This window comes from Paramormyrops kingsleyae, chromosome 1, assembly GCF_048594095.1.
Source record: "Paramormyrops kingsleyae isolate MSU_618 chromosome 1, PKINGS_0.4, whole genome shotgun sequence".
Lineage (NCBI taxonomy): Eukaryota > Metazoa > Chordata > Actinopteri > Osteoglossiformes > Mormyridae > Paramormyrops > Paramormyrops kingsleyae.
In genome coordinates, this window is record NC_132797.1 from 9,138,021 (window position 1) to 9,164,295 (window position 26,275).

Here is a 26,275-nt window from a genome sequence, read left to right on the forward strand (position 1 = left end):
TGGTGATAGTCGTGGATGACCCAGTTGTAGTTGGTTTGGTGATAGTCGTGGTTGACCAAGTTGTAGTTGGTTTGGTGATACTCGTGGTTGACTCAGTTGTAGTTGGTTTGGTGATAGTCGTGGATGACCCAGTTGTAGTTGGTTTGGTGTTAATCGTGGATGACCCAGTTGTAGTTGGTTTGGTGACAGTCGTGGATGACCCATTTGTAGTTGGTTTGGTGATAGTCGTGGTTGACCCAGTTGTAGTTGGTTTGGTGATAGTCGTGGTTGACCCTGTTGTAGTTGGTTTGGTGATAGTCGTGGTTGACCCAGTTGTAGTTGGTTTGGTGATAGTCGTGGTTGACCCAGTTGTAGTTGGTTTGGTGATAGCCGTGGTTGACCCAGTTGTAGTTGGTTTCGTGATAGTCGTGGTTGACCCAGTTGTAGTTGGTTTGGTGACAGTCGTGGATGACCCAGTTGTAGTTGGTTTGGTGACAGTCGTGGTTGACCCAGTTGTAGTTGGTTTGGTGTTAATCGTGGTTGACCCAGTTGTAGTTGGTTTGGTGACAGTCGTGGTTGACCCAGTTGTAGTTGGTTTGGTGACAGTCGTGGATGACCCAGTTGTAGTTAGTTTGGTGACAGTCGTGGTTGACCCAGTTGTAGTTGGTTTGGTGTTAATCGTGGATGACCCAGTTGTAGTTGGTTTGGTGACAGTCGTGGATGACCCATTTGTAGTTGGTTTGGTGACAGTCGTGGTTGACCCAGTTGTAGTTGGTTTGGTGATAGTCGTGGATGACCCAGTTGTAGTTGATTTGGTGATAGTCGTGGATGACCCAGTTGTAGTTGGTTTGGTGTTAGTCGTGGATGACCCAGTTGAAGTCGGTTTGGTGATAGTCGTGGTTGACCCAGTTGTAGTTGGTTTGGTGATAGTCGTGGTTGACCCAGTTGTAGTTGGTTTGGTGATAGCCGTGGAAGACCCAGTTGTAGTTGGTTTGGTGATAGTCGTGGTTGACCCAGTTGTAGTTGGTTTGGTGATAGCCGTGGAAGACCCAGTTGTAGTTGGTTTGGTGATAGCCGTGGTTGACCCAGTTGTAGTTGGTTTGGTGATAGCCGTGGATGACCCAATTGTAGTTGGTTTGGTGATAGTAGTGGATGACCCATTTGTAGTTGGTTTGGTGATAGTCGTGGTTGACCCAGTTGTAGTTGGTTTGGTGATAGTCGTGGATGACCCAGTTGTAGTTGATTTGGTGATAGTCGTGGATGACCCAGTTGTAGTTGGTTTGGTGTTAGTCGTGGATGACCCAGTTGAAGTCGGTTTGGTGATAGTCGTGGTTGACCCAGTTGTAGTTGGTTTGGTGATAGTCGTGGTTGACCCAGTTGTAGTTGGTTTGGTGATAGTCGTGGATGACCCAGTTGTAGTTGGTTTCGTGATAGTCGTGGTTGACCCAGTTGTAGTTGGTTTGGTGATAGTCGTGGTTGACCCAGTTGTAGTTGGTTTGGTGACAGTCGTGGATGACCCAGTTGTAGTTGGTTTGGTGACAGTCGTGGTTGACCCAGTTGTAGTTGGTTTGGTGTTAATCGTGGATGACCCAGTTGTAGTTGGTTTGGTGACAGTCGTGGATGACCCATTTGTAGTTGGTTTGGTGATAGTCGTGGTTGACCCAGTTGTAGTTGGTTTGGTGATAGTCGTGGTTGACCCAGTTGTAGTTGGTTTGGTGATAGTCGTGGTTGACCCAGTTGTAGTTGGTTTGGTGATAGCCGTGGAAGACCCAGTTGTAGTTGGTTTGGTGATAGTCGTGGTTGACCCAGTTGTAGTTGGTTTGGTGATAGCCGTGGAAGACCCAGTTGTAGTTGGTTTGGTGATAGCCGTGGTTGACCCAGTTGTAGTTGGTTTGGTGATAGTCGTGGTTGACCCAGTTGTAGTTGGTTTGGTGATAGCCGTGGATGACCCAGTTGTAGTTAGTTTGGTGATAGCCGTGGTTGACCCCGTTGTAGTTGGTTTGGTGATAGTCGTGGTTGACCCAGTTGTAGTTGGTTTGGTGATAGCCGTGGATGACCCAGTTGTAGTTGGTTTGGTGATAGTCGTGGTTGACCCAGTTGTAGTTGGTTTGGTGACAGTCGTGGATGACCCAGTTGTGGTTGGTTTGGTGATACTCGTGGTTGACCCAGTTGTGGTTGGTTTGGTGATAGTCGTGGATGACCCAGTTGTAGTTGGTTTGGTGACAGTCGTGGATGACCCAGTTGTGGTTGGTTTGGTGATACTCGTGGTTGACCCAGTTGTGGTTGGTTTGGTGATAGTTGTGGATGACCCAGTTGTCGTTGGTTTGGTGATAGTCGTGGTTGACCAAGTTGTAGTTGGTTTCGTGATAGTCGTGGTTGACCCAGTTGTAGTTGGTTTCGTGATAGTCGTGGTTGACCCAGTTGTAGTTGGTTTGGTGACAGTCGTGGATGACCCAGTTGTAGTTGGTTTGGTGATAGCCGTGGAAGACCCAGTTGTAGTTGGTTTGGTGATAGCCGTGGTTGACCCAGTTGTAGTTGGTTTGGTGATAGTCGTGGTTGACCCAGTTGTAGTTGGTTTGGTGATAGCCGTGGATGACCCAGTTGTAGTTAGTTTGGTGATAGCTGTGGTTGACCCCGTTGTAGTTGGTTTGGTGATAGTCGTGGTTGACCCAGTTGTAGTTGGTTTGGTGATAGCCGTGGATGACCCAGTTGTAGTTGGTTTGGTGATAGTCGTGGTTGACCCAGTTGTAGTTGCTTTGGTGATAGTCGTGGTTGACCCAGTTGTAGTTGGTTTGGTGACAGTCGTGGATGACCCAGTTGTGGTTGGTTTGGTGATACTCGTGGTTGACCCAGTTGTGGTTGGTTTGGTGATAGTCGTGGATGACCCAGTTGTAGTTGGTTTGGTGACAGTCGTGGATGACCCAGTTGTGGTTGGTTTGGTGATACTCGTGGTTGACCCAGTTGTGGTTGGTTTGGTGATAGTCGTGGATGACCCAGTTGTCGTTGGTTTGGTGATAGTCGTGGTTGACCAAGTTGTAATTGGTTTCATGATAGTCGTGGTTGACCCAGTTGTAGTTGGTTTCGTGATAGTCGTGGTTGACCCAGTTGTAGTTGGTTTGGTGACAGTCGTGGATGACCCAGTTGTAGTTGGTTTGGTGATAGTCGTGGATGACCCAGTTGTGGTTGGTTTGGTGATACTCGTGGTTGACCCAGTTGTGGTTGGTTTGGTGATAGTCGTGGATGACCCAGTTGTAGTTGGTTTGGTGACAGTCGTGGATGACCCAGTTGTGGTTGGTTTGGTGATACTCGTGGTTGACCCAGTTGCGGTTGGTTTGGTGATAGTCGTGGATGACCAAGTTGTCGTTGGTTTGGTGATAGTCGTGGTTGACCAAGTTGTAGTTGGTTTCGTGATAGTCATGGTTGACCCAGTTGTAGTTGGTTTGGTGACAGTCGTGGATGACCCAGTTGTAGTTGGTTTGGTGATAGTCGTGGATGACCCAGTTGTAGTTGGTTTCGTGATAGTCGTGGTTGACCCAGTTGTAGTTGGTTTGGTGACAGTCGTGGATGACCCAGTTGTGGTTGGTTTGGTGATACTCGTGGTTGACCCAGTTGTGGTTGGTTTGGTGATAGTCGTGGATGACCCAGTTGTCGTTGGTTTGGTGATAGTCGTGGTTGACCAAGTTGTAGTTGGTCCAGTGATACTTGTGGTTGACCCACTTGCAGATGGTGTAGTAATAATTATGAGTTGCTTGGTAGGTACTATTCCCAAATAAAAACCCAGTGTCAGTCAAGTAGAAATGTTACGTATTAACAAGACAGAAGAATTCACAAACATCTGTCTTTTTATCTCCAGGTGAGAAAAAAGCATTAAAATCACAGGCCTACACCCAGTGTCTAAAGCAAAGTTTTTATGTTTAACATCCTCTGCATAAGTGACTGAGTATCACCTGGCCTCTTATTTCATTTAACTGAATTGTCTTTTACCTTCTGTTTCTCCATCTTAAGGCCTCTCTATACTAACAGCTGTATGTTGCACACTGTGTAAGGTTTTCTCTCAGCATTTAACACATGCTGAGGTACAAGTCTGTCAACTACGTTCTTTGAAGTACTTCTTTGAAGTACACTCTGTAGGGCCTTTATTCTGTGCACCATTCTGCACGTCTTTGTTGTTGGAGTTTGATGCAGCTACTACTGATATTACTATTAAAGTATAATACATGAACAACTCATAGAAAACATTTCTTGGAATTTAAAAGAGAAAATAATATATAATAGGTAATACATACTACATGTGACACTTCCATTGGTACAGTAGCTGAAAAAAAATACACATGTATAATCATTAACCAAACATATCAGCAAATTCAGTATATGTAATTTAATCAAGTATGATTACAGCCACATTTCTTACCAGCTCATGTCTGGGGCACTTATTTGTGCACCGGGGAGAATAACAGCATTATTCCAGTAACATGTGCAGTGTGACAAAGAGGAACATTTTCTTCTGTTCTCATCGAAATATGGCAGATTTTCTGGACATTTTGGGTAGCAACCTGTGTGGCATTTAGAAAAACATCAATGGGTTTTCTGCTAAACAAATTTCCCTATAAAAATATGTCATATTTCTGTGAGCAAACTGCTGGAAAACATGAAATGATTTAAGGTGTGAATGTAAAGCACATCGACAGTTACCTTCCAGCTTCCCAGTAAAAGGGAAAGGTTTTCCACAGGTTTTTACTGGGCCGCAGGCCTGGTAGTGCCAGGTACACTCATCCTTTTCATTATAGTAGTCACAGAAAACCGCTGGCATGAAGGTAAACAGTAAGATTATGCAGAGAAAATTAAGTATTTAGGATATATAAAGATATATACAGGAAAACTGTTTGCACAACCCTGCTCATTCCTATAATGTTTTAGGTTAAATATAATTACATAAGAAATAAGAGGCAGTTGAATTTCTATACTTTTTGTACATGCAGCTATAATAACAGAAATTAAAATGGATGGAGACACATACGGCACAGATCCGGTGTTCTCCAGCTAATGCAGACACTGTGCTCACTGCAGGCTTCTGCATAGGATGCTACAGCAGTGCAGAAACCCAGGAACTTTCCTTGAAAATCACAGGAACACGATTCCCTCACACAAGCTGCATAATATGAATGAGGGTCCACCTACAACAGACAGATGAGAAAAAACAGTGTGGGCTTTAATGTCATAGAATTATACTTGGCATTAATTCCCCAAGGTTTAATATTATAAGCCATTGATCTGTGAGTGACCATCTACCCACAGAATAAAATAGTATTTCCAATAAAATGCTATACGAGAAATGATTGCTGCAGTGAAGTCACTGTGATACCTAAGAGTAATGAGGCAATTTCTGTGAGATGAGGGAGTCCTGAAATAAAGGCAGTCCTGTACCTTGGGGTGACAGTCTTTGAAGGAGTCACTGAGGAGGATTTGGCAGCGACGTTCTGCCAAGGTTGCACAGTAGTCGTTTTTACAGATGAATGTGTCATTGACGGCATCGGCACAAGGCTGGCTGTGAGTTTTCCAGCTATTCCCAAATTCCAGCTCACTGGTCACCAGTGCTAGTGCTCGTGTTTCCAAATCATTTATCATGTTGTCATCAAAGTTTCCACAGAGACCGCACACCTTTGTCTATTATTGACAGAAATGGAGTTGAGTATCTTTCTGGGGAACATGTGCTAATTGTACAGTTTTGGGTTCACAGGTACACTCAGCTCAGTAATGCTGTGTGGAGATACCAGCTTAAACCATATACTAATGAATATTACTCAGCTATTCCAATTGAGATAAACATTGGTTTGTAGAAAATACCCAATATTAAAAGTTAAAAACCTAGCAGCAAAAACACAGTTTGTGTGTACAAATATATAGGAACAAAAGACTGAGTTACAGGCCTCCAATTTTTTATCCAGTATGACGGTCACTCTGGTGTTCTTGTCCCAGATGATGTCGATCCCAATGTCTGGGCTAGAGATAATGATGTACAGGCCAACAGTGTGGACAGAGTACATGGACCTAATGTCAGTAGACAAAGGGTTGCGTCTTGTCTCTGTCACATTCATGTCCTGCAACGTCAGTTGAACCTCACCCTGTTCCAAGGGAGAGGAATCTCATGTTAAAACAAGTACAAGAATATGCAAAATAAGGGTGCAAAAAGCCACTTTGACCTGACTTGTTCAGGGTACCTTGAAGTTGACCACGATAGTGCGAGAACATGTATACACGGCATCACAGCAGGGAACGCTCTCCACGGTGATGGAGAATGTGCTGTTGCTTGTCTTACAGTTGTCCTGGTAAACAGGGGAAATGGTGCAGCAGCCATGTTCAAACCAAGAACAGCAAACCCAACCTTTCTCCTTATTCTCCAGCCGGAGTCACATAGCACTACATGCTAAAATATTAGCATTTTACTACAGTATAGTCATACGTGGGAAGATTGTACCTGTGACTTTACTTGAAAAAAAGAAAAGAAAAAACATCTCACATGATAAGTTTGCTTAAGGTTTTTTCAGGCTTGTTCTATTTCCTTCACTAGAGCAACAGCAGAAATGCGTACAGCAATGGCCGTCGCTCCAGCACCAAACCCACCTGAACCAGCGTGTACTGACAGTGCCCGTCGAAGTGGTACCACTTGGAGTCAAACGTCTGGTAGTAGCCGTTCCCAAACACTTGGCACTTCCCGGGACACGGCAGGGATATACAGTCCCACGTCCCATTTGTACAAGTGCTGTGAAGTTAGGATACACAGTCAGGAGGCCTCTTTGGGATCTGTACTATTCTGATTGAATTGATACTAATTACACAAAGTGTGTAAATTTAATTTAAAATAGTCATTTACTTGAGCAGCATGGTGGTTCATTGGATTGGATACAAAAAAAAACATGCAGTTAGTTGAAATGGTGCTTTGACATTGATTTTGTGTGTAACTGTGTCTGTGCCTGTGAAGTTTTAGCATTACAGTCCAAGGTGTTCCTGCCTCATGTCCTCAGTGAAGTGAAGTAAAAGTGAAGTAGTTTCCTTTCCAAACCAGCAGAGATGACCGTTGACTTACCAACTGTGGCACTTCAATTCTATATTGTCTCCTGGCTTGTATGTCCGTCCCTCAAATGTGCAAGTGCATTTCTCCTGGGTAACACATGCGCCATAATTGTCTTCGTATTGACCATCTGGACAGCGACACCCGACCTGACAGATGTCACTCTGAAAAGACGGAAATGCACATCTTGTCGGTTAATACAGGTCTTCATTTCACAAAACACCTGCTTACTCCTACAAGACAATGTCAGACTAACTCGGATGAGCAAAGCTCTTTACAAAGACTCCTTTCTCTGAGCTAAATTATTACTTCTCAGTTGTCTGCACATACTTTTGGCTTGTACAGGGTTTCACACGTTCTCGCTGCCATACTTCCAGATGCATGTGAGCAGTGTTCATATATCTTTGGTGAAGGACACTCTGTAAAACCACACACACAGTCAGAACACCGTTTCCCACAACTTTATTGCTAAAAAATAGAGCTTATGAGATGCAGACATTCCAGGTCCGTTGTGTTGGCCGTGATCTGTCTACTGCAGGGCTTGGTGATATGGCGAAATATGTTATCTCAACATTTTAATAGTTATCACAGTATCATTCAAATTATTAACTAAGGGTACTTCAAGGAATTGGAGTATTTTGTTACTTCAAATTCAATGGACTGCAAACTGAAATATAAAACAAAAAATCATAAAAAAATTACTTTTTGTCATATGGAGCAGTGTTTTCATACATATATTTGGGGTTTTTTTTGTTATTATTTTTATATTATTCTCAATTTTCATTTGAAATCCAGTTTAGTAACAGCAGAAAATGCCGACAGTACAGTGTGTTGCTGACCTTTTTGTCTGACTGCCTCACATCTTAGGTTTAAATAAGTTATTGTTTTGCCATATTTGTATAATCTCTGTACACATAGTATGTTGTTGATTGTTGTATAAAATGTACATAATGCAGAGTATACGTTTATCTGCAGAAACAAACTCATACTCAAACATTTATGATCATAATCAACACTGTCCTCCCCGGGAAAAGCAGTTTTTAAATACATGGACTGATAAGATATTAATCAGTATACACTATAACAAGAAGTAGAGTGTAACATAAACTTTGTAGAAGCTGTCCTACTCAGATCAGCGACTGGACGCACATTACATTACAATATGTCATTAGGTGAAGGATTGACTTTACCTTCTGTTGGTGAGCAGCTGGGTTTCTCATTTTCACACGTGCTATAATAAACAAAGAGGACATTTGTATACATTCAGATTAGCATGATCACAACTGTGCCAGTAGGTGTAAGGCTTCATGTTACAATCAGATCCCAGTGATGCCACCTGCAGAACAACGGACTTTGTGAAACTCACCATTTTTGTCCTTTGATGTAAGTTGGGTCAGAGCCTGAGAAGACAATTCCCTGGTAGTAACACGCACATTCTGGCTGAGAAACACAGGTCTGCTGGTCATTCCGGAAGCTGCCATCAGGACACCCACAGCCGTCCACCGGGGCGTCATCCACCTCACAAGTTGGGTCGGGGCCCGACAGAGACCGGCAGGTACTATTACAGGCCTGAGTGTCGTAGTCAAACCTCTGATTGTTGGGGCACTTTATAGCTGAAACGCAAATTAAAGGGTCACACCTTGGTTTGAACACAGAGAGGCAGTGCAGTTTAAAGCTGATGTGATACCCTGGGCAAGCTTCACTGCCGGCAATCCCACCCTGGCAAAGCTAACTGGCCAGTTTCACTTTGTCTCGGACGGTGAGGGGGGGTGCGGCAGTGAAGCCTGCCAGGCGTGGCACTGGAGGTTTGCTAAGTCGACTTCCTCTCAGAAGATGCCACGCTGGACAATAGCATATCCTGCTCTTGCCGGGGCAGGTGACAGCTGGCGCACTTACTGCAGTTTGTAGCCTTCCTCCAGTCACCCACCGGGGAATCCTGATTGGCACAAGCCTTGGCATAACTCTCCAGGGCCACACATAGACACTCCTGCCCACTGCCGGTGCACTGGCATAAGCTTTCTGTGCAATCCTACAAACATGCAGACAGATGGTGAGGTTGTGAAGTCCATACATCACGGGTCATTGTTTCTGCTGGTAACATTTCTCAGTAGCGGCCGGCCACATCAAACTCTTGGCACCATGGCAAGAACACACACATCAGTCCAACCAAAGAATCATCTAATCCAATGCCTTGATTACTCACCCAGAAAGCCGCATTCCTGCCCCATGCACACATTATGGAATTCACCTGGTTAACAGCACTAATATGCTATATTACATTGTCATTTGGCAGACGCTCTTATAAAGCTCTAATAAGTTTATTTAGGTGTGGAAAAGAAAAACAGGCGCATCTCTCTCCTCACTCTATTATACCCAAGGTTAAAAATGGAGTCCAGCTCCACCTCCTTGTGGGTTGTGTTCACACACAATACTGTCTTTTCTTGTTCAGCTCATTTTGAGATATTTAACAGAAAATGTGTTCCTGATTGCTGCTGTTGCCTAGTCGCTATGTTTGCTAGCTAGCTAAGGAAACATTTAAATCACCTTAAGCTGTTTAAATGGCAGAGTTCCATTTGCATGAAATGATAGCTAGTTATCTAGCTAGTTTAACTGAATGGTAGTATCACATATAAATATCTCTTTTTGGCACTCTTTTTATACTGTTGTGTTTTATCTTGTATTGTATGTCTTTTTCCTATGTTAAATGGATGTTATGTGTCTGATAAGTGAGCTTTATGCCAAGGGGTTTACCACAAAATTGGATTTCCCAGTTCACTGGATACCTTAAGCTAAACATGAAAATGTTCAACAGGAAGAGAGGTAAGTGACATTCCTATTGGACAATCCTTACATTTAGCTTAAGTTATCTGGCTAATGAAATCCTGCTTTGTAGAACACCCCCCAGGAAACCACAGAGGAGAAAACATTCTAATAGTGAAAACTTGTTTTAAATTCTTTTGGAATTTGCCCCTCTCTGTAAAGTTTGGTTTATCCTATATTTAGTCAATCCTATCTATGGTAAATGTGTCTTAAGTGCACATTCTGGAAGCAGTTGATGCACTGGTTCCAGGGTATAATATTTTAAGGTTACTGCTATCGAGATGTGTTTATTCAAGGAAGTCTCTGAAGGGTTCTTTTTGGTTGCTGCCTATGACCGATGTGAAAGTGTAAGCTTGCCAAGTTATTAAAGACTTTTCGCCTGTCTGATCCGCAGCAGTATCCTGCTTATTCTCCATGATGCCCATTGTGACAGAAGATCTCGCCATCAGGATGGACCCCATGGACCAGACTAGCTATCAGCATCTCACTGAAGACCTGGATAAGCAGGGTGCTCTGCTTGGGCATCACCAGTCAGAACTCACCGCAACCTGTGAGTCCCTGGAGTCTTAACGTCGGATTAACAGAGTTAGTGGCTGAGATGCAATGTCTCAATTCCAGTTGTCAAATTATTTGTTCTTTGGTCAGTGAGCCCCACCTACCTCTTCCCCTGCAGTATAATGGCGTTCTGGGAACCTGTCATTCGTTTTTGCCCCAATGTTCTTTAATTTTTGGGTTGCAGCCGTCCGTTCCCTCAGATTGCTCATATTATCACCTTGTTGACTTGTTCACCTCATCTCAGTTTCCTGAGGAGTTGAGGAGGCCTGTCCATCAAACCGACTGTTTGTCCCTAATTTTTTACGTTCACAGGTCCTCCAGTGGGGGCATGACTCTCTCTTAGCTTGCAAAGGTGCATCGAACCAGAATGCTACTTGACCAGTGTTTCTGGTAGCCAGCTATGCTTCAATACATCAATGTCTATGTTGCTGCTTGTCCCACGTGTGCTCGTAAGAAGAACCCATCCCATGCTCCAGCCGGGCTATTGCAACCCCTTGCCATTCCCCGTCACCCTGGGTCTCATGTAGCTTTGGACTTTGAGTCTGGTCTTCCTCCTTCCAGAAGATTCACTGGTATTCTCACAGACATTGACCGCTTCTCTAAAGCTCTGCATTTTGTTACAGTGTCCAAGCTACCCATGGCAAAGGAGATGGCACAGTTACTTGTCGACCACGTTTTCAAGTTGCATGGACTACCATCCCCAGTTTATTTCCAGGAATACTGTAGATTGATTGGAGCTACAGCTAGGCTTTCATCTGGATTTTACCTACAGTTCAATAGTCAGACCAAGAGAGCCAACAGGACCTAGAATGGATGCTGCGTTGCATGGCCTCCCACTTGCCTGTATCCTGCAGTGTTTTCCTCCTTTGGATGGAATACGCCCAAAACTCTCTACAGGGATGCCCCCATTCCAGTGTTGTCTATGTTATCAACCTCCATTGTTTCCTGTATTGGAGGAAGAGGTACGCAGACCAGGGAGTGGTCTGATCTCTGTAGGTGGATACTCCTACTTTTGGGGCTCTCCTTGGGTCTTGGTGTCTTGTCTGTTGTCTCAGTGTATGCCCCAACCGCGGTAAGTGATGTCTCTTTGAGGGAGACAATTTACTCACAACTTCACTCAGTGGGTGATGGGTGCCCACAAGGTGAGGTTTGTTCCTTGACTTTGCGAAAGGTCAGGGGCTGCAGGTTGCTGAATCCTGGTTCCAACACCCCAAGCCGCATCATTGGATTTGATACTACAATACTGGTGGTACAGTGAAGGAGATCGGTCCTCATGAGCAGACGCTGGAGGCTCCTGCAGAACTGCAGGGTCTAGAGAAGTGCCCAGTTTGTGAATTCCTACCACAGACTTGTTGTTGCTGCTCTAAAGATTCGGCTTAGATCCAGTAGGCTACCACCTACTACGAGAATGAGGCTGGACTTAGCCAGACTCCAAGATCAAGTTGTTTCTGATTAGTTTGCACACGTTTGTATAAGGAACTTGCAGACTTGGGTGTGACTGCCAACTGTAATGTGATGTGGGAGACCTTCCATAATAAGACTCTGAAGGTTGCCAAGGGTTGTGTTGGTGTTGCTGGAGTTCCCAGAAGGAGGTGTTTCATCTCGCAGGGCACCCTGGATATTATGGAGGGGAGTCGCAGTGCACAACTCCAGTCTGTACCAGGAACTGAGGAGGATAGCTGTGAGGGCAGGTGAGCAGGTGACACGCCACCTCTGGTCTAGAGACCCATGTCCTGCTTACAGAGGAATCAAAGCATTATGTAAATCTGAATCTGTTCCTCGGAGATTGGCAGTCAAGGCAAATGATGGAACCGTCCTTACAGACACTGCAGTTGGGATCCGCTGGGCTGGCTACTTTGAGCAGTTTCTTAAAGCTGATCTTTTGACTAAGATGTTGGTCATCTCTGGGTGCATGATTCTTGAGGCTGATCCTCGTCAGCTGTGAACCATTCAATCTCACTGAAAGGTGAATCAGCTGGGGGTAGGGAAGGCCATAGGGATCTGTGGTATTCAGGGTGAACTTCTCCAGGCTGGTGGTAAGGCTGTCCTCCTTGTATTGCAAGCAATCTTTAGGCCATGGGCGTAAATTTCATTTAACAGTAGGGGGGGGGGCAATAAATATAAAATTTCTCATGAGCAATTTCTGAAGGAGACACAAATAATACAGTCAAATTGTACTTATAAAGATAAGTCCCCACAATGAAAAACTTTGCTTCTATCATTATTATTGTAACATGGAGACTGCGTCATTATGGTTATTTTCAAAGTTTTTCTCAGGTTCAATGACAAAGCAGATTTTTCTTCAAAACTACTTATTGCATTGTTTGTTATGTTGTTTACAGTCAAGCCATCAACATACAATAAAATTTAAACATGACTGTTTAAATGCATAATAGAAATTGATTATACAAAAAAATACAGTGGGGTCAGTTCGGACGTAGCACAGTGCTCATTTAGTAAATGCACAGCTAAACAATATGCTAATTGTGGCCGTTAATGTTAAGTTAACATTATGCCAAGTCGTCACAAATAAAACAATGCATTGGAAACGGCTTTGGCGTGTTAGTTGCAGTGCACTATGCAACAAGCTATTGTAAACAAGCTAACGTTAACTAGATAAGTAATATTTTAATCGCTAACATACTGTAGCAGATTCATGGAAAATTACATCGGAAATCAGCATTTTTGCTGCAACTAATTTATGAATGAGTCTGCATCAACTACATCAAAGAGAATCGCTTTATTAAAAGTGAATAAAATACTTTATTGGAGTTCTTACTGGAGTTCAACATTAATTGAGCCGCAGCCACACACCTGATTTGTGTGAGTAGAGTAGGTGAGATGACCTGGGAAAGCAGGCAGTTGGCCAAACCACTGTGAGGAAGGGGAGGGGGAACTCAACTGTTTCTAAATGCATTTTTTGCGTTTGTTTTTTTTTCTACTTACAGAATTATTTTAGGTATACATAAATATATTTTTCACAATAGATAGTGCAATTATTTTTTTTATAATTTTTTTTGGGGGGACAACCCTCGGATAGGGGGGGACATGTCCCCTCCGCTGCCCCCCCGGGATTTATGCCCATGAGTCAGGCATCATCCCAACTTTTTATGAACTTGTAGTCCTTATCTGGAAAGGGAACAGTGATTGCCTGGATTGCGGCAACTAGAGGGATAACACTGCTCTCAGTGCAGAGTAAGGTCCTTGCTATGGTCATCCTTAACAGGATCTGTGATCACTTGTTCTCCTACCATTGACTGGAGCTGTCTGGTTTAGCACCTAAGAGCGTCTACCATCGACTGCATCCTGGCACTGAGGGTTCTCATCGAGCAGAAGTGTGAAAATCGGCAGCGGTTGGCAGCCTTTGTTGATTTTTGTAAAACTATTGACTCAGTTGATCGAGTTGCCCTGTGGGACATCCTGCGACTTTGCGGGATCCCCTCAAAGTTGCTGGACATCATGGCCGGCCTGCACAGTGGTACTGTGAGTGCTGTGCAGAGTGGAGGGAGAACCTTTGCATTCTTCCCAGTTGATTTGGGGGTTTGCCAAGCGTGTATTCTTGCTCCTGCTCTGTTCAATGCTTGCATGCGCTAAGTGTTGAGCAGGTTTGTGGGGTCCAGCAGCTGTAGGGCATTTGTTGGTGAAGAAAAATTTGCTGATCTTGACTTTGCCAACGATGCTGTGATCTTCATGGAGTCAGTGGAGGCTCATAATCAGGGCTCTGGAGAGATTGAACGAGTCTGAGTGTCTGGGATTGCGAGTGTCCTGGATAAATACCCAAATCCTTAAGGTGTTTCGTTATGTGGTGGGGGCGGCAATGCACTGCATCAGCGCATGTTCCCTAACCTGACCTGATCCTATTGGTTCATCAGTTTCTCTGGTGCCATCAGCGGAGCCAGAGCCTTCCTGCTGCGTTCCCGTAAGTGCATGGAGAAGTACGCCAGTTGGCGCCGGTCCAAAGCTCCCACTCGCTATGTGGGACAGAAGGTGCATGGGACCTCCCTCTGCATAGTCTGTCTCATAAATTGGCGCCCCAGTTTGTGGGCCTTTTTCCAGTTACCAAGCTTGTGTCCCCCTGCAATTCATCTTCGTCTACCTGCAACTATGTGGCAGATCCTTCCTACGTTCCATGGTTCCCTTCTCAAACCCCATATGGTCACACTGTCCACCACTTGCTGGATGTTCGTTGCCGGGGTCGTGACATTCAGTATTTGGTGGACTCAGTGGGATAAGGCCTAGAGGAATAGTCCTGGGTACGAGCATGGCATGTCCTGGATCCATCTCTCATCTCTGACTTTGAGCGCAGTTGTCCCAGGGAGCGGGCTCGTTCGCTGGGTGGTGGTCCTCGGGGAAGGCAGGCACTGTCATGGACAGGACACCTCCAGGGAATCCCGAGAAGGGAGACTGACACCGACAGGGAAGCCTGTCCTAGCTTCATGCCTCCCTCTTTCAGCTACTGTATGTTCCATCACCTGCGTGATCTGCAGCAGTGTCCTCCTTATACTCCGCAATGTCCGCCATGACAAAACGATTCATTTTCCTCCAGGACATCAACTTGACTATTAATTTAAATTTGACAACAAATTGTATGTCATTGCAGGGCTTTAGATAACAGATTATGGCTTTTCAACACTATACGGACATTATTTTGGCCCACAATTCAATACGCAGATTGCCTACCTAAAATAATAATGAAATGCATATTGTGCCACCCAAAAGTTAGTAATCTCTATAAATTTGGTGTATCCTTATGCATATTAAATTCGGTTAGTGGAGTACGCCACATGCTACTTTGGTAATTCATTGGTAAATCATGGAAGTGAAAAGTACTGAAGTGCCGATGAAGAAACAGGCAGCTCAGAAGCCATAACAACTTTTAAAAGAAATACCATGATTAAACAAGGTAAAAGAGGTTGGTGGTGTGGCAATAATTTTTGCAGGTTAAAGTCCGTCACATTTTTTTTTTTGTAAATATGGTTTTCATTTTTGTTTCAGTTCGCAAATTATTTGCTTTTATTTAGTGTCCATTTGTTTGTTTTAGCTTACATTAACAACACTAATCCCAACAAACCCAAAGCACACGAACACTCACACTGGCACCATCAATCAACGTAGAATAAGCTCAGATTCTAGTCTCAACATTTTCACAAACACTTATTCAATGGAAATTCTAAGGTAGCAGATATATATATATATATATTTTAAATGTAGCAATTCAGGAATAATACTTGTGCACTCTACCCACAACAGTCTGCTGGCCTGAACGATAACATATACAGTCTATTTATTACCAATTTCTGAAAAAAACAGTACTGTACTGTTCACTTTGAATGTCAAATTACTTTGTCATTTTTGTATGAAGACCTTGTTATATAATATACAAACCACCTTTTTGATACAGGAAGTCCCGTTTCTCTGTGCAAAAGTGACACTGGACTTCCTGGAGGCTGCAGCAGCCCCCATGTGACACTTATGTACAGAGTGGACATGACCACACTTTTCTAAACTAAACCAATTAAAAATAAGTCTAAAGTCTAAACCAACCAACTGAGGACCCCGATATTTTCTGCACAGTGATATGGTTAGTGTGTGCAGTTGGGTAAAAGAAAACAGTTCCTACATTAAACTGCTCAATACAAAGTTTGTGGATTGTCTTCAATAACTGGATCATGATTTCTGGTAAGAAACACTGCTGTTGAATTTTTCAGATGTATTTTTCTGGCACCACAGAAAGAATGCCATTCACTCCCATTATATTCGAGAGAAGCCCGACCGTTCTATGGCCGATATCTCCAAAACTAGGCAACTTCCAGCAGAACCACTTAGATGGCTAGATAGCACTAAAACTCCTCTAAAACATTTAAATGACCCACGACATGTTCAATATTCTTCTAAAATCTGGCCAGCAGATCAACCTTTTTCTTTCCACAGAATAAAAAATGATGTAATGTTATCCTGCTAATAAGCGCTGGCAAGTTTCACCGGCATCACTGCCAATATTAGACGAAAGTATATTGGTTAGTGATCAAATTTTCTGATATAGAAATTTGGAGACATTAGCAAAAAATATACTAGGGTGATTCTCACGAAGTTTTTGTGAACATGCCTAAATCATAATTTACAAAAACAACATTTTATTACTATTACTTATAATATTTTCTATAACAAGAATGAATAGTACTATAAGGATAATTGGTTTTTAATAATTTTTGCATAATTTTCATAATTATTAAACAAAATCCTGGTAAATTCTCAATTACGAAATGCATCCAGATACATTATTCCTTTTAATCCCCTAAAAAGTCCTATATTTGTATAAATAAAATAAAATCATGTAGTGTCTTGTAAAAATATGTACAATTATGCTAGATATGTATATTTTTGGTATGTAACAAAAAAATATTATATTGAAAATGATCATGGCTGCACTATTTTTTTCTCTTCATAGCAAACCGACTTTATCTTCCTATTAAAAACTAAACTGTCCCATGCAGTTTGACACAAAGTCAGTTGCTCTCTCTTCTCTCATGTTATGAAATTTTTATAAATGACATTGCATTTTCCTCCTATTACACTGTCGATTATCATTACCAATGTGGGGGTGATAATCTTTACTTTTAAAAAAATATGACATTTTTTTTGGGATAGAAAAGACGATATAAGACTTCAAAATGTAGCAGAGGTAGAGGTCATGTAGTATGACAGCATTTCAAGTTATTTGCCAACTTAGTTAAGAGCATCTCATTACCGTTACTCATGATGCTCATTACCATGTAATTTAAAGGCTCATATTCTTAATATAATGTTCATAAATTGAATTAACAGTTTGTTTCATTAAGTTTATTTACTTCTAACAACTAATAGTATATTAACTTCTAAAAATGATTAACTGTTTATTAACTGTCAGGGTCAGCCCCTGCTGTGGTCCTTCCGTGTCCCTTCCCTGTTTGACCAGCAGGTGGTGCTGGTCATCCCGTTCTTTGTGTTAGTCTTTGTTCTCCCCTGTTACCTGTCTAGCCACATGGCTCAATGTGTTGAGCATGTGGTTGTGAGTACCCTTCTGTCCTGTGTTCAAATCCCGCCTCCTCTGTTTTTGTATTTTGCTCCCCAGTGTTTCTTTGTACAAGTTTTTCTGGTTTCTGTGATTTGTATTTGGTTCAGTTCTATGTGCCCCTACTTGTGTTTCTACCTGTCTGTTATTCCCTAGTGTAGATGCTGTTTCCTTCTTTGTCAGTCTTAGTTTTCCCGTCCCAGTTCCCTGAGTTAATTAGTTCCACCTGTTTCCTGTTCTTGTGCCTGCCCTTGTGTGTTTTCCTGATTGCTCGTTGTCCTGCACCTTCCCCAATTGGTTAATTGCTTGTCTCACTCCTGCTGCCTCGTTACTCTGTTCAGTTTTCCTATTTAAGTTCCTGCCTGAGTTTAGTTCACTAGTGGTTCATTGTTGATTGATTGTGTTGTTGTGTGGTCTGTATTTGGTCTGTATTTGGTCTGTATTTGGTCTGTATTTGGTCTGTATTTGGTCTGTATTTGGTCTGTATTTGGGAGTTGATGTTAGATGTGTATCTGGTTTTTGTTATTTAGTTTTTGACCCCTCGTGGTCCGTTTTGATTTTGTAGTTTCTTTCTGTTTTATTTAATAAACCCTGTTTTGTTTTCCTGGAGTCGCAAGTGGGTCGTCCGCCCTTTTTTGTGTACCATGCCTCGTGCCCGAGCTGCCCGCAACCATGACAATTAACTATGCAATTGTAATTTAACTATTATGTGAACAGCTAGATGGTGAATAGCAATAAGAGAACTGTTTCTGATACAGTTAATCAGCGGACATACTCCACTTTTTATGAACATGTTGAATGATTTTTATCATAAATGTTTTGATGTTAAAGATTTATTTTTTCCCATTGTTTTTCTCTTTCTGTTCAAAGCTCACTCCCAAGAATGCAAGCTGCATCAGGGTCAGAGCAGTTTCCTGCTTCTGCAAAAACTGCTTCATTCCAATAAATGAGAATTTACATTATCTGTTTGCATAACAATGGCACAGAAAAGGAGGGAGGAGAAGCACACAACAAAAGTTCCTAGTTCTTGAAAAAGGTTTTGGTGCTGGGAAAGCGCCTGTACACAGTTAGGTTGTTGAGTGAAGCTGAATAAATATAATAATAAATATATTCATTCAATAATAATTATAATTAAAAAATTGTTTTTTTCAGTAAAATAGTAAATGGTAAAGGGACTGCATTTATATAGCGCTTTTCTACTCTTACAAGTACTCAAAGCGCTTTATAATTTATGCCTCACATTCACCCATCCACACTCACACTCACACTCCGGTGGCGGAGTAATAGTCCCCTAGTATTTTCAGTAGTACTATCTCTAACTTCATAGCTTAGTGTTGCTCTTACCTGGAAATATTGTTCAGATGGCACCACACTTTGGCACTTAGCAAATATTCCTGTGGGATCCTTCAGATACTGGCAGGCTTCTACAAAAATCAAAATAGCATATTATGGTCTGCTACTTTATGTTAAATAGCAAATATTAACATGGTGTTTTTTCCCCAAGCCCACAAATTGTTTTGCTACCTGTGTCTATGGAAGAGCAGTCTTTCTTGTCTTTGTCCGGGCAGTCGCCCTGCGACCAGGACTTGGCAAACACCTCTGCAGAGCTCAACGTTATTCCAGAGGACGAAATATATTCATCATTGGTGTTGCCATTGTAGTTCCCACAAATTCCTGAAGGACATACATTTACACATGTAAATCTAGATACTTAGGGGAAAAAAGGAAATAATGAATTCTCGTGATAAGACAAATCATACCTTTAGTTTGGCCTTTCTCAGTTAATGGTGATGTTATGTAGACTTTGATATTTGATGATACTTGGACTTGAACGTTCATGTCAAATGAAGTGTGCAGTTCAACATATGTGGAAGACTGCCAGAATGCCGTCACATTTTCTGAGAACATTAACAGAAATGAGAGTGGGGACACCCTGGACAATCACCTAGCATAGCTTTTCAGTGGTGTTTGTAAAAGGTTTCACTAGTTTTTATGAGAGCTTTTTACTTGTGAGATTTTCAGTACAGTATGTGAATGACTTTGGTTTCATATATGTGAGAGGAAATTTTTCAGTTTACTAGTGTGAGTAAAAGCTTTTCGGCAGTCCATGTAAAAGGTTTCACTAGTTGTTGCGAGAGCTTTTCAGTTGTGTATGTAAACATATAATTGTTCAATAATTTGTGTACGAGTGTTTCAGTAGTGTATGTAAGAGATTTCACTAGTATGTGTGTGCAGTTTTCAGTATAGTATGTGAATGACTGGCTTCATATATGTATATACATGGTAATTCTGAGTAATGTCCCTTACAGCCCCTCATAATGATGCATAAGCAGATGCATTGCAAAGGTTAACATAAAGCAAGATAACAAAGATTTATGATGTATTTTAGTTCAGCCCACATGTCCGACAATTTTTTAAAATAAAAGTATTATATGTTAACACCACTTAAACTTCTAACAGAATCTTTAAAGTTAGTGTTAAATTGATTTATTTACTTTAACCAGTGGTTGTCAAACTAAAAGTAAAATACCTGTGGTTCCCACTAGTGGCATGTGAAGGTATCAGTGCACATAAACACCCCCCCCCCCCCCACCACCACCACCCAAGGGGGATGCAGTGCCGTGTAAAGTTTACTGTTCATTGTAACTTGTCCATCTAAAAGGTATCTGTAATATTAAAATATATTCTTATTACTTTGAATCAATGTAGCAATTTAACTATTCCAGAGAATAACCTCCGTGTTGAGTGGTATATGATACAATGCATTTAATAGCATCAGGAAGTAGTACAGACCAGTCTGATGGAAATCCTTGATATCTTCCCCATCAACTTTCACACTCATCTTGCTGAATGTATAAGTTTCCTGCAATTGGAATTTGACATTGATGAGTTAGTATGACATGGTAAATGATATTTCATCTCTTAACACAGCTAAAGAGCCAATATACATACCTGTTGAATTCTTAGAGAAACTATTTCGATGGAAGCGGTTTTCTTTGTCAGTTGAATGGATAAAGTCCATGTGCTCCCCTGTTCAAAATAAAGATGACATGATACTAATACAGTTTCTGTATTCTCTGTGGGGCTCTGCATTCTTAATGGGGCAGCCGCAGTTGCACCTGTACTTCTCTTCCATACGTACCGAGGCTTCATAAGTGCACCATCCAGGCAGGCTGTACTGAACACCGTCAAAAGTCTTCACAGACTCTCCTGTGATTGCGCAGGTTGAGGGACAGGGCTGTTCGATGCAATTCCATTTTCCACTCTCACATGTGCTGTATGAAAGATGAGATGGCTTTACCCTTGTTAGCCGGTTATAATTAGCAGCAGACACAACGTCAATCGGTTCCTTACCATGATCTGCATTTCTTTCTTCTCTGTGCGTGTGGCTCGTATAACTTTCCTGCGTATGTACATGGGCAGTCCTTCACAGCCACACAGTTCTGTAGCCCTTGAAGATCATTCAGAACCATCCCTAACATGCAACATTGCGACAGTGTTCTTGTGAGGTATGAACAGTACAGATTTACATTTATTTTATTTAGCAGGTCATTTTGTCTAAAGTGATGTACAAGTGAGGCAAATACCACATCATTAACAAACATGCTGTCAGGTAGCTGACTAGGCATAAGTGAAACTAGGCTGAGCTTCCAATGAATGGCCAGGTACAAGTGTAAGCAGTACTGGAACAATAGCTACACAACATCTTCCAAACAAGGCAAGAGCCTAATGAGGCAACTATTCAATGAGCAGAAAGTGCAACATTAATAACATTCAGGGAACATTAAGTTGTATCAGGTTATATAGGTGTTCCTGGAATGTATGGGTTTTGAGGTGTTTCTTGAAAGTATAATGGTCTCAGTCTACAGTCATTAAGTAACCCAATTTTCCTCTAAGCCAAAATAGCATATATTCATTCTGCCGCGTCCCGTAACAATATCCTGTGAATCCTTGTACGATCCCCAGTGCTTCTGCTGGATTGCCCACCGAAGTGATCCTCACCTTGTGGGCATACACACGTGCTGATATTTTTTTGGGTGCTTGTGTCCAAAGTGGGATTGGAACACGTTGGTGAAAAGGGGTTGCCAAACTCCTGAAACTGTTGGTTACCAGGGCAGGTTGGTGGTGCTGGTTTGGTAAGAAAAGAAGATATTCAAAGGCATATTGAATACCCACGGGGAGAACACTGAGCCCTTAACAGCATGTTAAGTCTTATCATGTATATTAGAGGAAATGTGGTAATACAGCAAAAAAGCTACTTACGGCAGCCTGTCTGTGTCCTCCAGTCCTTGACTCTGTCATACTTGCTCTGGTCACAGCTTTGCACATTTTCGTGATAATATGAACAGGTAACATTCTTTTCGTTTTTTTTGCTTATATCCACAATATTCATTAGGCAAAGTTCTATCAAAGAACTGCCTACGGGAAGATCTCGACAGGTAACAACATCGGATGTATAATCACAATCCTGGAAAAAGAGAGAGTCATCAGTCCAAGAAAAGATAAAGTAAAATCTTTTGGCATGAAGATTGTTTGGGAACACAAACCGTTGTTTCGGCAGGTGTGATAGTTGTTGTCAAACAAGAACTATCAGAAATGATATTCTTCATGTCGTTACCCACTGCAGTGAAATAGACAGACATATAGTATGATGGTACAGAAGCTTATCATCAGTAAAACACGTCATGACTCATATTTATGTTGGTAAAAGGAACCCACCACAAAATCCTGAAGTTACAGACACTTGTTGGTCATCCAGCTCCACCTAAAAAATTGTTCATCATTCACAACAATGACGAAAAAAAATCCATGTACCTGCAAAGTTCTTGGATAAAGCTGATTTCTGATTCTTTATTTATTGTGTAATACATAAAACAACATTCAGAACTGACGAATGGGCTCTTACCCGAAAGGTGGTGATCTTACTGTTCTCATTGTACCATATGATGGATGTAGATGCAGGGAGGATTCTGCTTGTTAGTTTGGTGTAGATGCCGTATTGGAAGATATGCAGGTACATGTCATCATATGGAAGGGTGACACTAGGGAAAGCAGGCAGCAGTGAGCTTTGTGCTACACGTCAGGTCCATGATCACACTCACGTTCAGGTTACACGTCAGGTCTGTGATCACATTCATGTTCAAGCTACATGTTGGGTCTGTGATCATACTCATTTCTGCTATAATGGCTTATGTACGGTGGCCGAGAGAGCTCAACGCGCTGCAACTTCAGAAAACATATGCAAACAGAAAAAAACCACAACAAATTAAGAAAACGTCTCCATCAGTTTGACAACACAGGCGCTGCAAATACGGAAACGCGCTGCAAACACACGAACGCGCTGCAAACACAAAAAAACGCGCTGCAAATAGCAGGGACCACAACGGAAATGTTTCAGGGGGACCTCAAAAAGTGACGAACCCATCTGGGAGCTGATTATTTGTTCAGATTACCTCTGGGCACAGCCTGGCATGACACCGGTGGCCTGTACTACGAAGTGGGGTTACTGGCTTATCGGGGTAACTTGTCGGATTTAAGGTACCACAGTTTAAATGGACTTCATATTCGTTCACTTACATTTTGCCCAGACTACCTTAAATCCGACAAGTTACCCCGATAAGCCAGTAACCCCGCTTCGTATAGTACAGGCCACTGGTCCTCACCTGCAGGTTTAGGGTCATTCTCCACGACAAAACTAACATTTCGCCCACATGAGCTACAAAATTTGTGCAAAGTTGGCCGCTGAAAGCCACAGAATGGACAATACATTTTGATCTAAAAAAACAACAATGTTACCGATTTTAGCATGCTTTATTTGTATTCCGTTGTTCTTTATTATTAAGGGTCTGAATAAATTGTAAAATATATTTTTTTCTATCAATCTGTAATGAATTTTGACCTGATTTTAACCATTAATGAAGCACTGCAGAATTTTGTCATTTATTTGCATATATTTATTTAGATATTTATTGGCAATTAAATTAATAACGTTCCACAGTTAAGTGTGTGATTCGTCAGATTAGTCTAATAATATCCAAAAGACCTAATCAGAAATAATCAGCTCCCAGATGGGTTCGTCACTTTTTGAGGTCCCCCTGAAACATTTCTGTTGTGGTCTTCTATTTGCAGCGCGTTTTTTGTGTTTGCATCGTGTTTTTTGTGTTTGCAGCGCGTTCGTGTGTTTGCTGCGCATTCGTGTGTTTGCAGCGCGTTTCCGTATTTGCAGCGCCTGTGTTGTCAAACTGATGGAGACGTTTTCTTAATTTGTTGCGGTTTTTTTTCTGTTTGCATGTGTTTTTTGAAGTTGCAGCGCGTTGAGCTCTCTCGGCCACCGTACCTAATGTATGTAAACATTAATAAAAAATAATGGATACAGTCGGATGTTACTACGTTTTTTTGTATCATTCCCAGATTACCTAATGCTAGGTAAATTTAGGAATAGATTTTGTGGTAATCTTAATCAGTCATTAAAAGTATCTCCTAATTGCCTTTTCAGGAATATTCGATCACAGCTTGATGGTATTGAAGAGCATTGGTGAACGTGTTTCTTTCTGAGGTAGCTCTTTAAAAGCTGGAACTAGTAGCAGATTGCAGATTTCCCCAATTTGGTACATTGCCAGGACATTGTCCAATGCAAATGTGCTTCAATTTAGCCTCAGTATTGTTTGTTTACCGTCCACACACAGTTCCTATACCATCCACTTTGGCTTTCTGTGCAGGCAGAGTCTGCCTGTACTACACCTTGACAGCAAACCACACCTGATGTTCAGATAAGTATGTACAGAGAGAGATGTTGAGTAGAGTTAGGAGTCTTACTTGTTGCCCTCTACAAGGAAAATGCCATTTTCAAGGACCGTCTTCATTTTGTTAATGTCAATCATGGCCTTGACAATCAGACCATCATCTCGGGTCAAAGTGATACGGCAATCCACCTTTCCGTAGGTGAAGCTGATGAATTCAGTAGCACAGCTGGTTCTCACATAAAACGAGTCGTCATATAAGGGCTGGATGATACCACTTCCGTAGGTCTCACACACCACTGAGTAGGGAGAACAAACCAAGCTCAGTAAGGACTAACAAGCATGACCTTTAAGAGTAATTAATACATTCCTCAAGACGAGTTTAAAGACATTCTTTATGTCTATGTAACTGATTGCTGATTTATGGTAATGCTATGACAATTTATGTTTGAGTAGGTCATAACAAACTGCATTTACTTACATGGTCCTGCTGCTGTAATCGCAATCTGGCCTAAAAATATAAAAACAGATGCATAATATATCATATACACTCTGACCCTGCTGATAAGCAATGATTGTTGGAATGTACAAGATGAATCAATGGAGATACAGTGGTACCTCAGAACTCGAAATTAATCCATTCAGAACTCCGGACCGAATCCTAAAAAGTTCGAGTTCTGATCAAATTTCCCCCATAAGAAATAATGGAAAACCAATTAATTGGTTCCCGGCCCCAAAAAATTACACCAAAACGTTTTTTTTAGCAATTAAACGCAAAATGAACAGGACAAAACAAGAAAAGCAAATACTGTACTAAACACATCTAAGCACATTTATCAAAACAGTAATTTTTAAAGTAAGAAAATAAATGTATCTAAACAATGTGTAAAGTTAAAAAAAAAACAATGTGTCATCCCCCGATCGTCCGCTCCTTCCGTGTGCCACGCCCCCTTGTTGACTTGGAATCCCCGTGTGATCAGCTGTTTCTGGTTGTTGTCATTAGTCCTCTGTATTTCCTCCGCGTTTCAGTTTATTTCCCCAGTCCGGTCATTGTATTGTCCATCTGCGTTTTGCCTGCCTTACCTGTAATTAAACCCCGTATTCCCCGATACGTCTGCGCCTTTGTCTCTGTTCGGTCCCGCTCGGCATGGCAATATTATTATAATTAATTCTGTTAATGGCTTATTATTAATATTAAAATAATTAATAAGAAATCTTTATTTGAAAATGTATCTTATTATATAATAATAATTACTGTTACTGTCTATCATTGTCTAAATGTATTTTTACTGTCTAAATATATGTATTCAGCTAGTGTAAACATGCATGATGCTATCACAGCGAATGCGAGGCTGAGACTGAAGCTTTACCCTTTGTTTCCACTGAGAGACGTGCCCGTGACTCATTTCCCCACGCCTACAAGTTATCTTAGGTCGGCGTTCACGGTTTGACTTCTGAGATTCCAATCGAGCTCTAGGTATTTTTTTTTCGAACTGGTTAGTTCGACTTTTAAGAAATTCAAGTTCTAATGAGTTCGAGAACTGATGTACCACTGTATTTCAAAACATTTCAAAGTACAGCTTTCAATTAATAATGTACAGATTTCCATTGTCTACTAAAAGAAAGAAAAAAAATGTAACCACTTCCATTGTAATTAGTAAGCAGTATCGTACCGGACAATAGCGAGAAGACAGTCAGGAGCTTCATCCACACAAGGGTCTCCATGCTGCCAGCTTTGCAAGCCTGTCTGAGATGCTGTGACCTTCCCTCTAACAGGTATTTATACTGACTGGGTTCACACCCTTCTTTGAATAATCCATCCCCTGATGAGGATGTAACCTCCTTTACCTACACAGGCTGCTTCTTATTCTGTGTATAACGTGTTTTTCAGCTCTAATTAAAATAATTAACTTGCACTAGCTTTACACAACCAGACTTGCTAAGCACTGGCAAGTCAACATTTTTACCAAAAAGCTACATTGTAATAAGTGTGTAAATTGTGTCAAAACGACGAGGATGACAAACAGCTTGTTTCAGTCTTGACACATAATTAACTGTAAT

The 26,275-nt window shown here is 41.7% G+C and overlaps 1 protein-coding gene across 1 annotated transcript; it reads right to left on the reverse strand.

Annotated features, from left to right (window-relative positions):
- Window positions 1–2,586: 2,586 nt before the first annotated feature.
- LOC111853410 (mucin-6-like) lies at window positions 2,587–25,954 on the reverse strand. The gene is made up of 32 exons (XM_072700100.1): window positions 25,888–25,954; window positions 24,696–24,725; window positions 24,291–24,513; window positions 22,381–22,516; window positions 22,194–22,239; window positions 22,022–22,095; window positions 21,738–21,942; window positions 21,477–21,602; window positions 20,829–20,949; window positions 20,617–20,749; window positions 20,427–20,504; window positions 20,268–20,337; window positions 19,235–19,372; window positions 18,999–19,148; window positions 18,819–18,898; window positions 8,945–9,077; window positions 8,415–8,661; window positions 8,239–8,279; window positions 7,379–7,467; window positions 7,064–7,212; window positions 6,601–6,739; window positions 6,198–6,302; window positions 5,805–6,101; window positions 5,404–5,643; window positions 4,997–5,153; window positions 4,672–4,782; window positions 4,391–4,532; window positions 4,266–4,294; window positions 3,536–3,738; window positions 3,081–3,284; window positions 2,721–2,924; window positions 2,587–2,601 (listed from the first exon to the last, which is right to left on the reverse strand). The coding sequence occupies exons 1-32, from the start codon at window positions 25,937–25,939 to the stop codon at window positions 2,587–2,589; spliced, it is 4,167 nt and encodes a 1,388-aa protein (XP_072556201.1). The 5' UTR covers window positions 25,940–25,954.
- Between the last annotated feature and the right edge of the window lie 321 nt (window positions 25,955–26,275).

Excerpts from the sequence above, each read along its gene's own strand:
- LOC111853410 (XM_072700100.1), bottom strand. The coding sequence starts at position 25,939 with ATGGAGACCCTTGTGTGGATGAAGCTCCTGACTGTCTTCTCGCTATTG. Across the intron at positions 8,280-8,414 it reads TACATCAAAGGACAAAAATG|CACGTGTGAAAATGAGAAAC; the intron begins GTGAGTTTCACA and ends TGTTTATTATAG. Across the intron at positions 3,739-4,265 it reads CAATGGAAGTGTCACATGTA|TACCTACCAAGCAACTCATA; the intron begins GTATGTATTACC and ends ATTTGGGAATAG.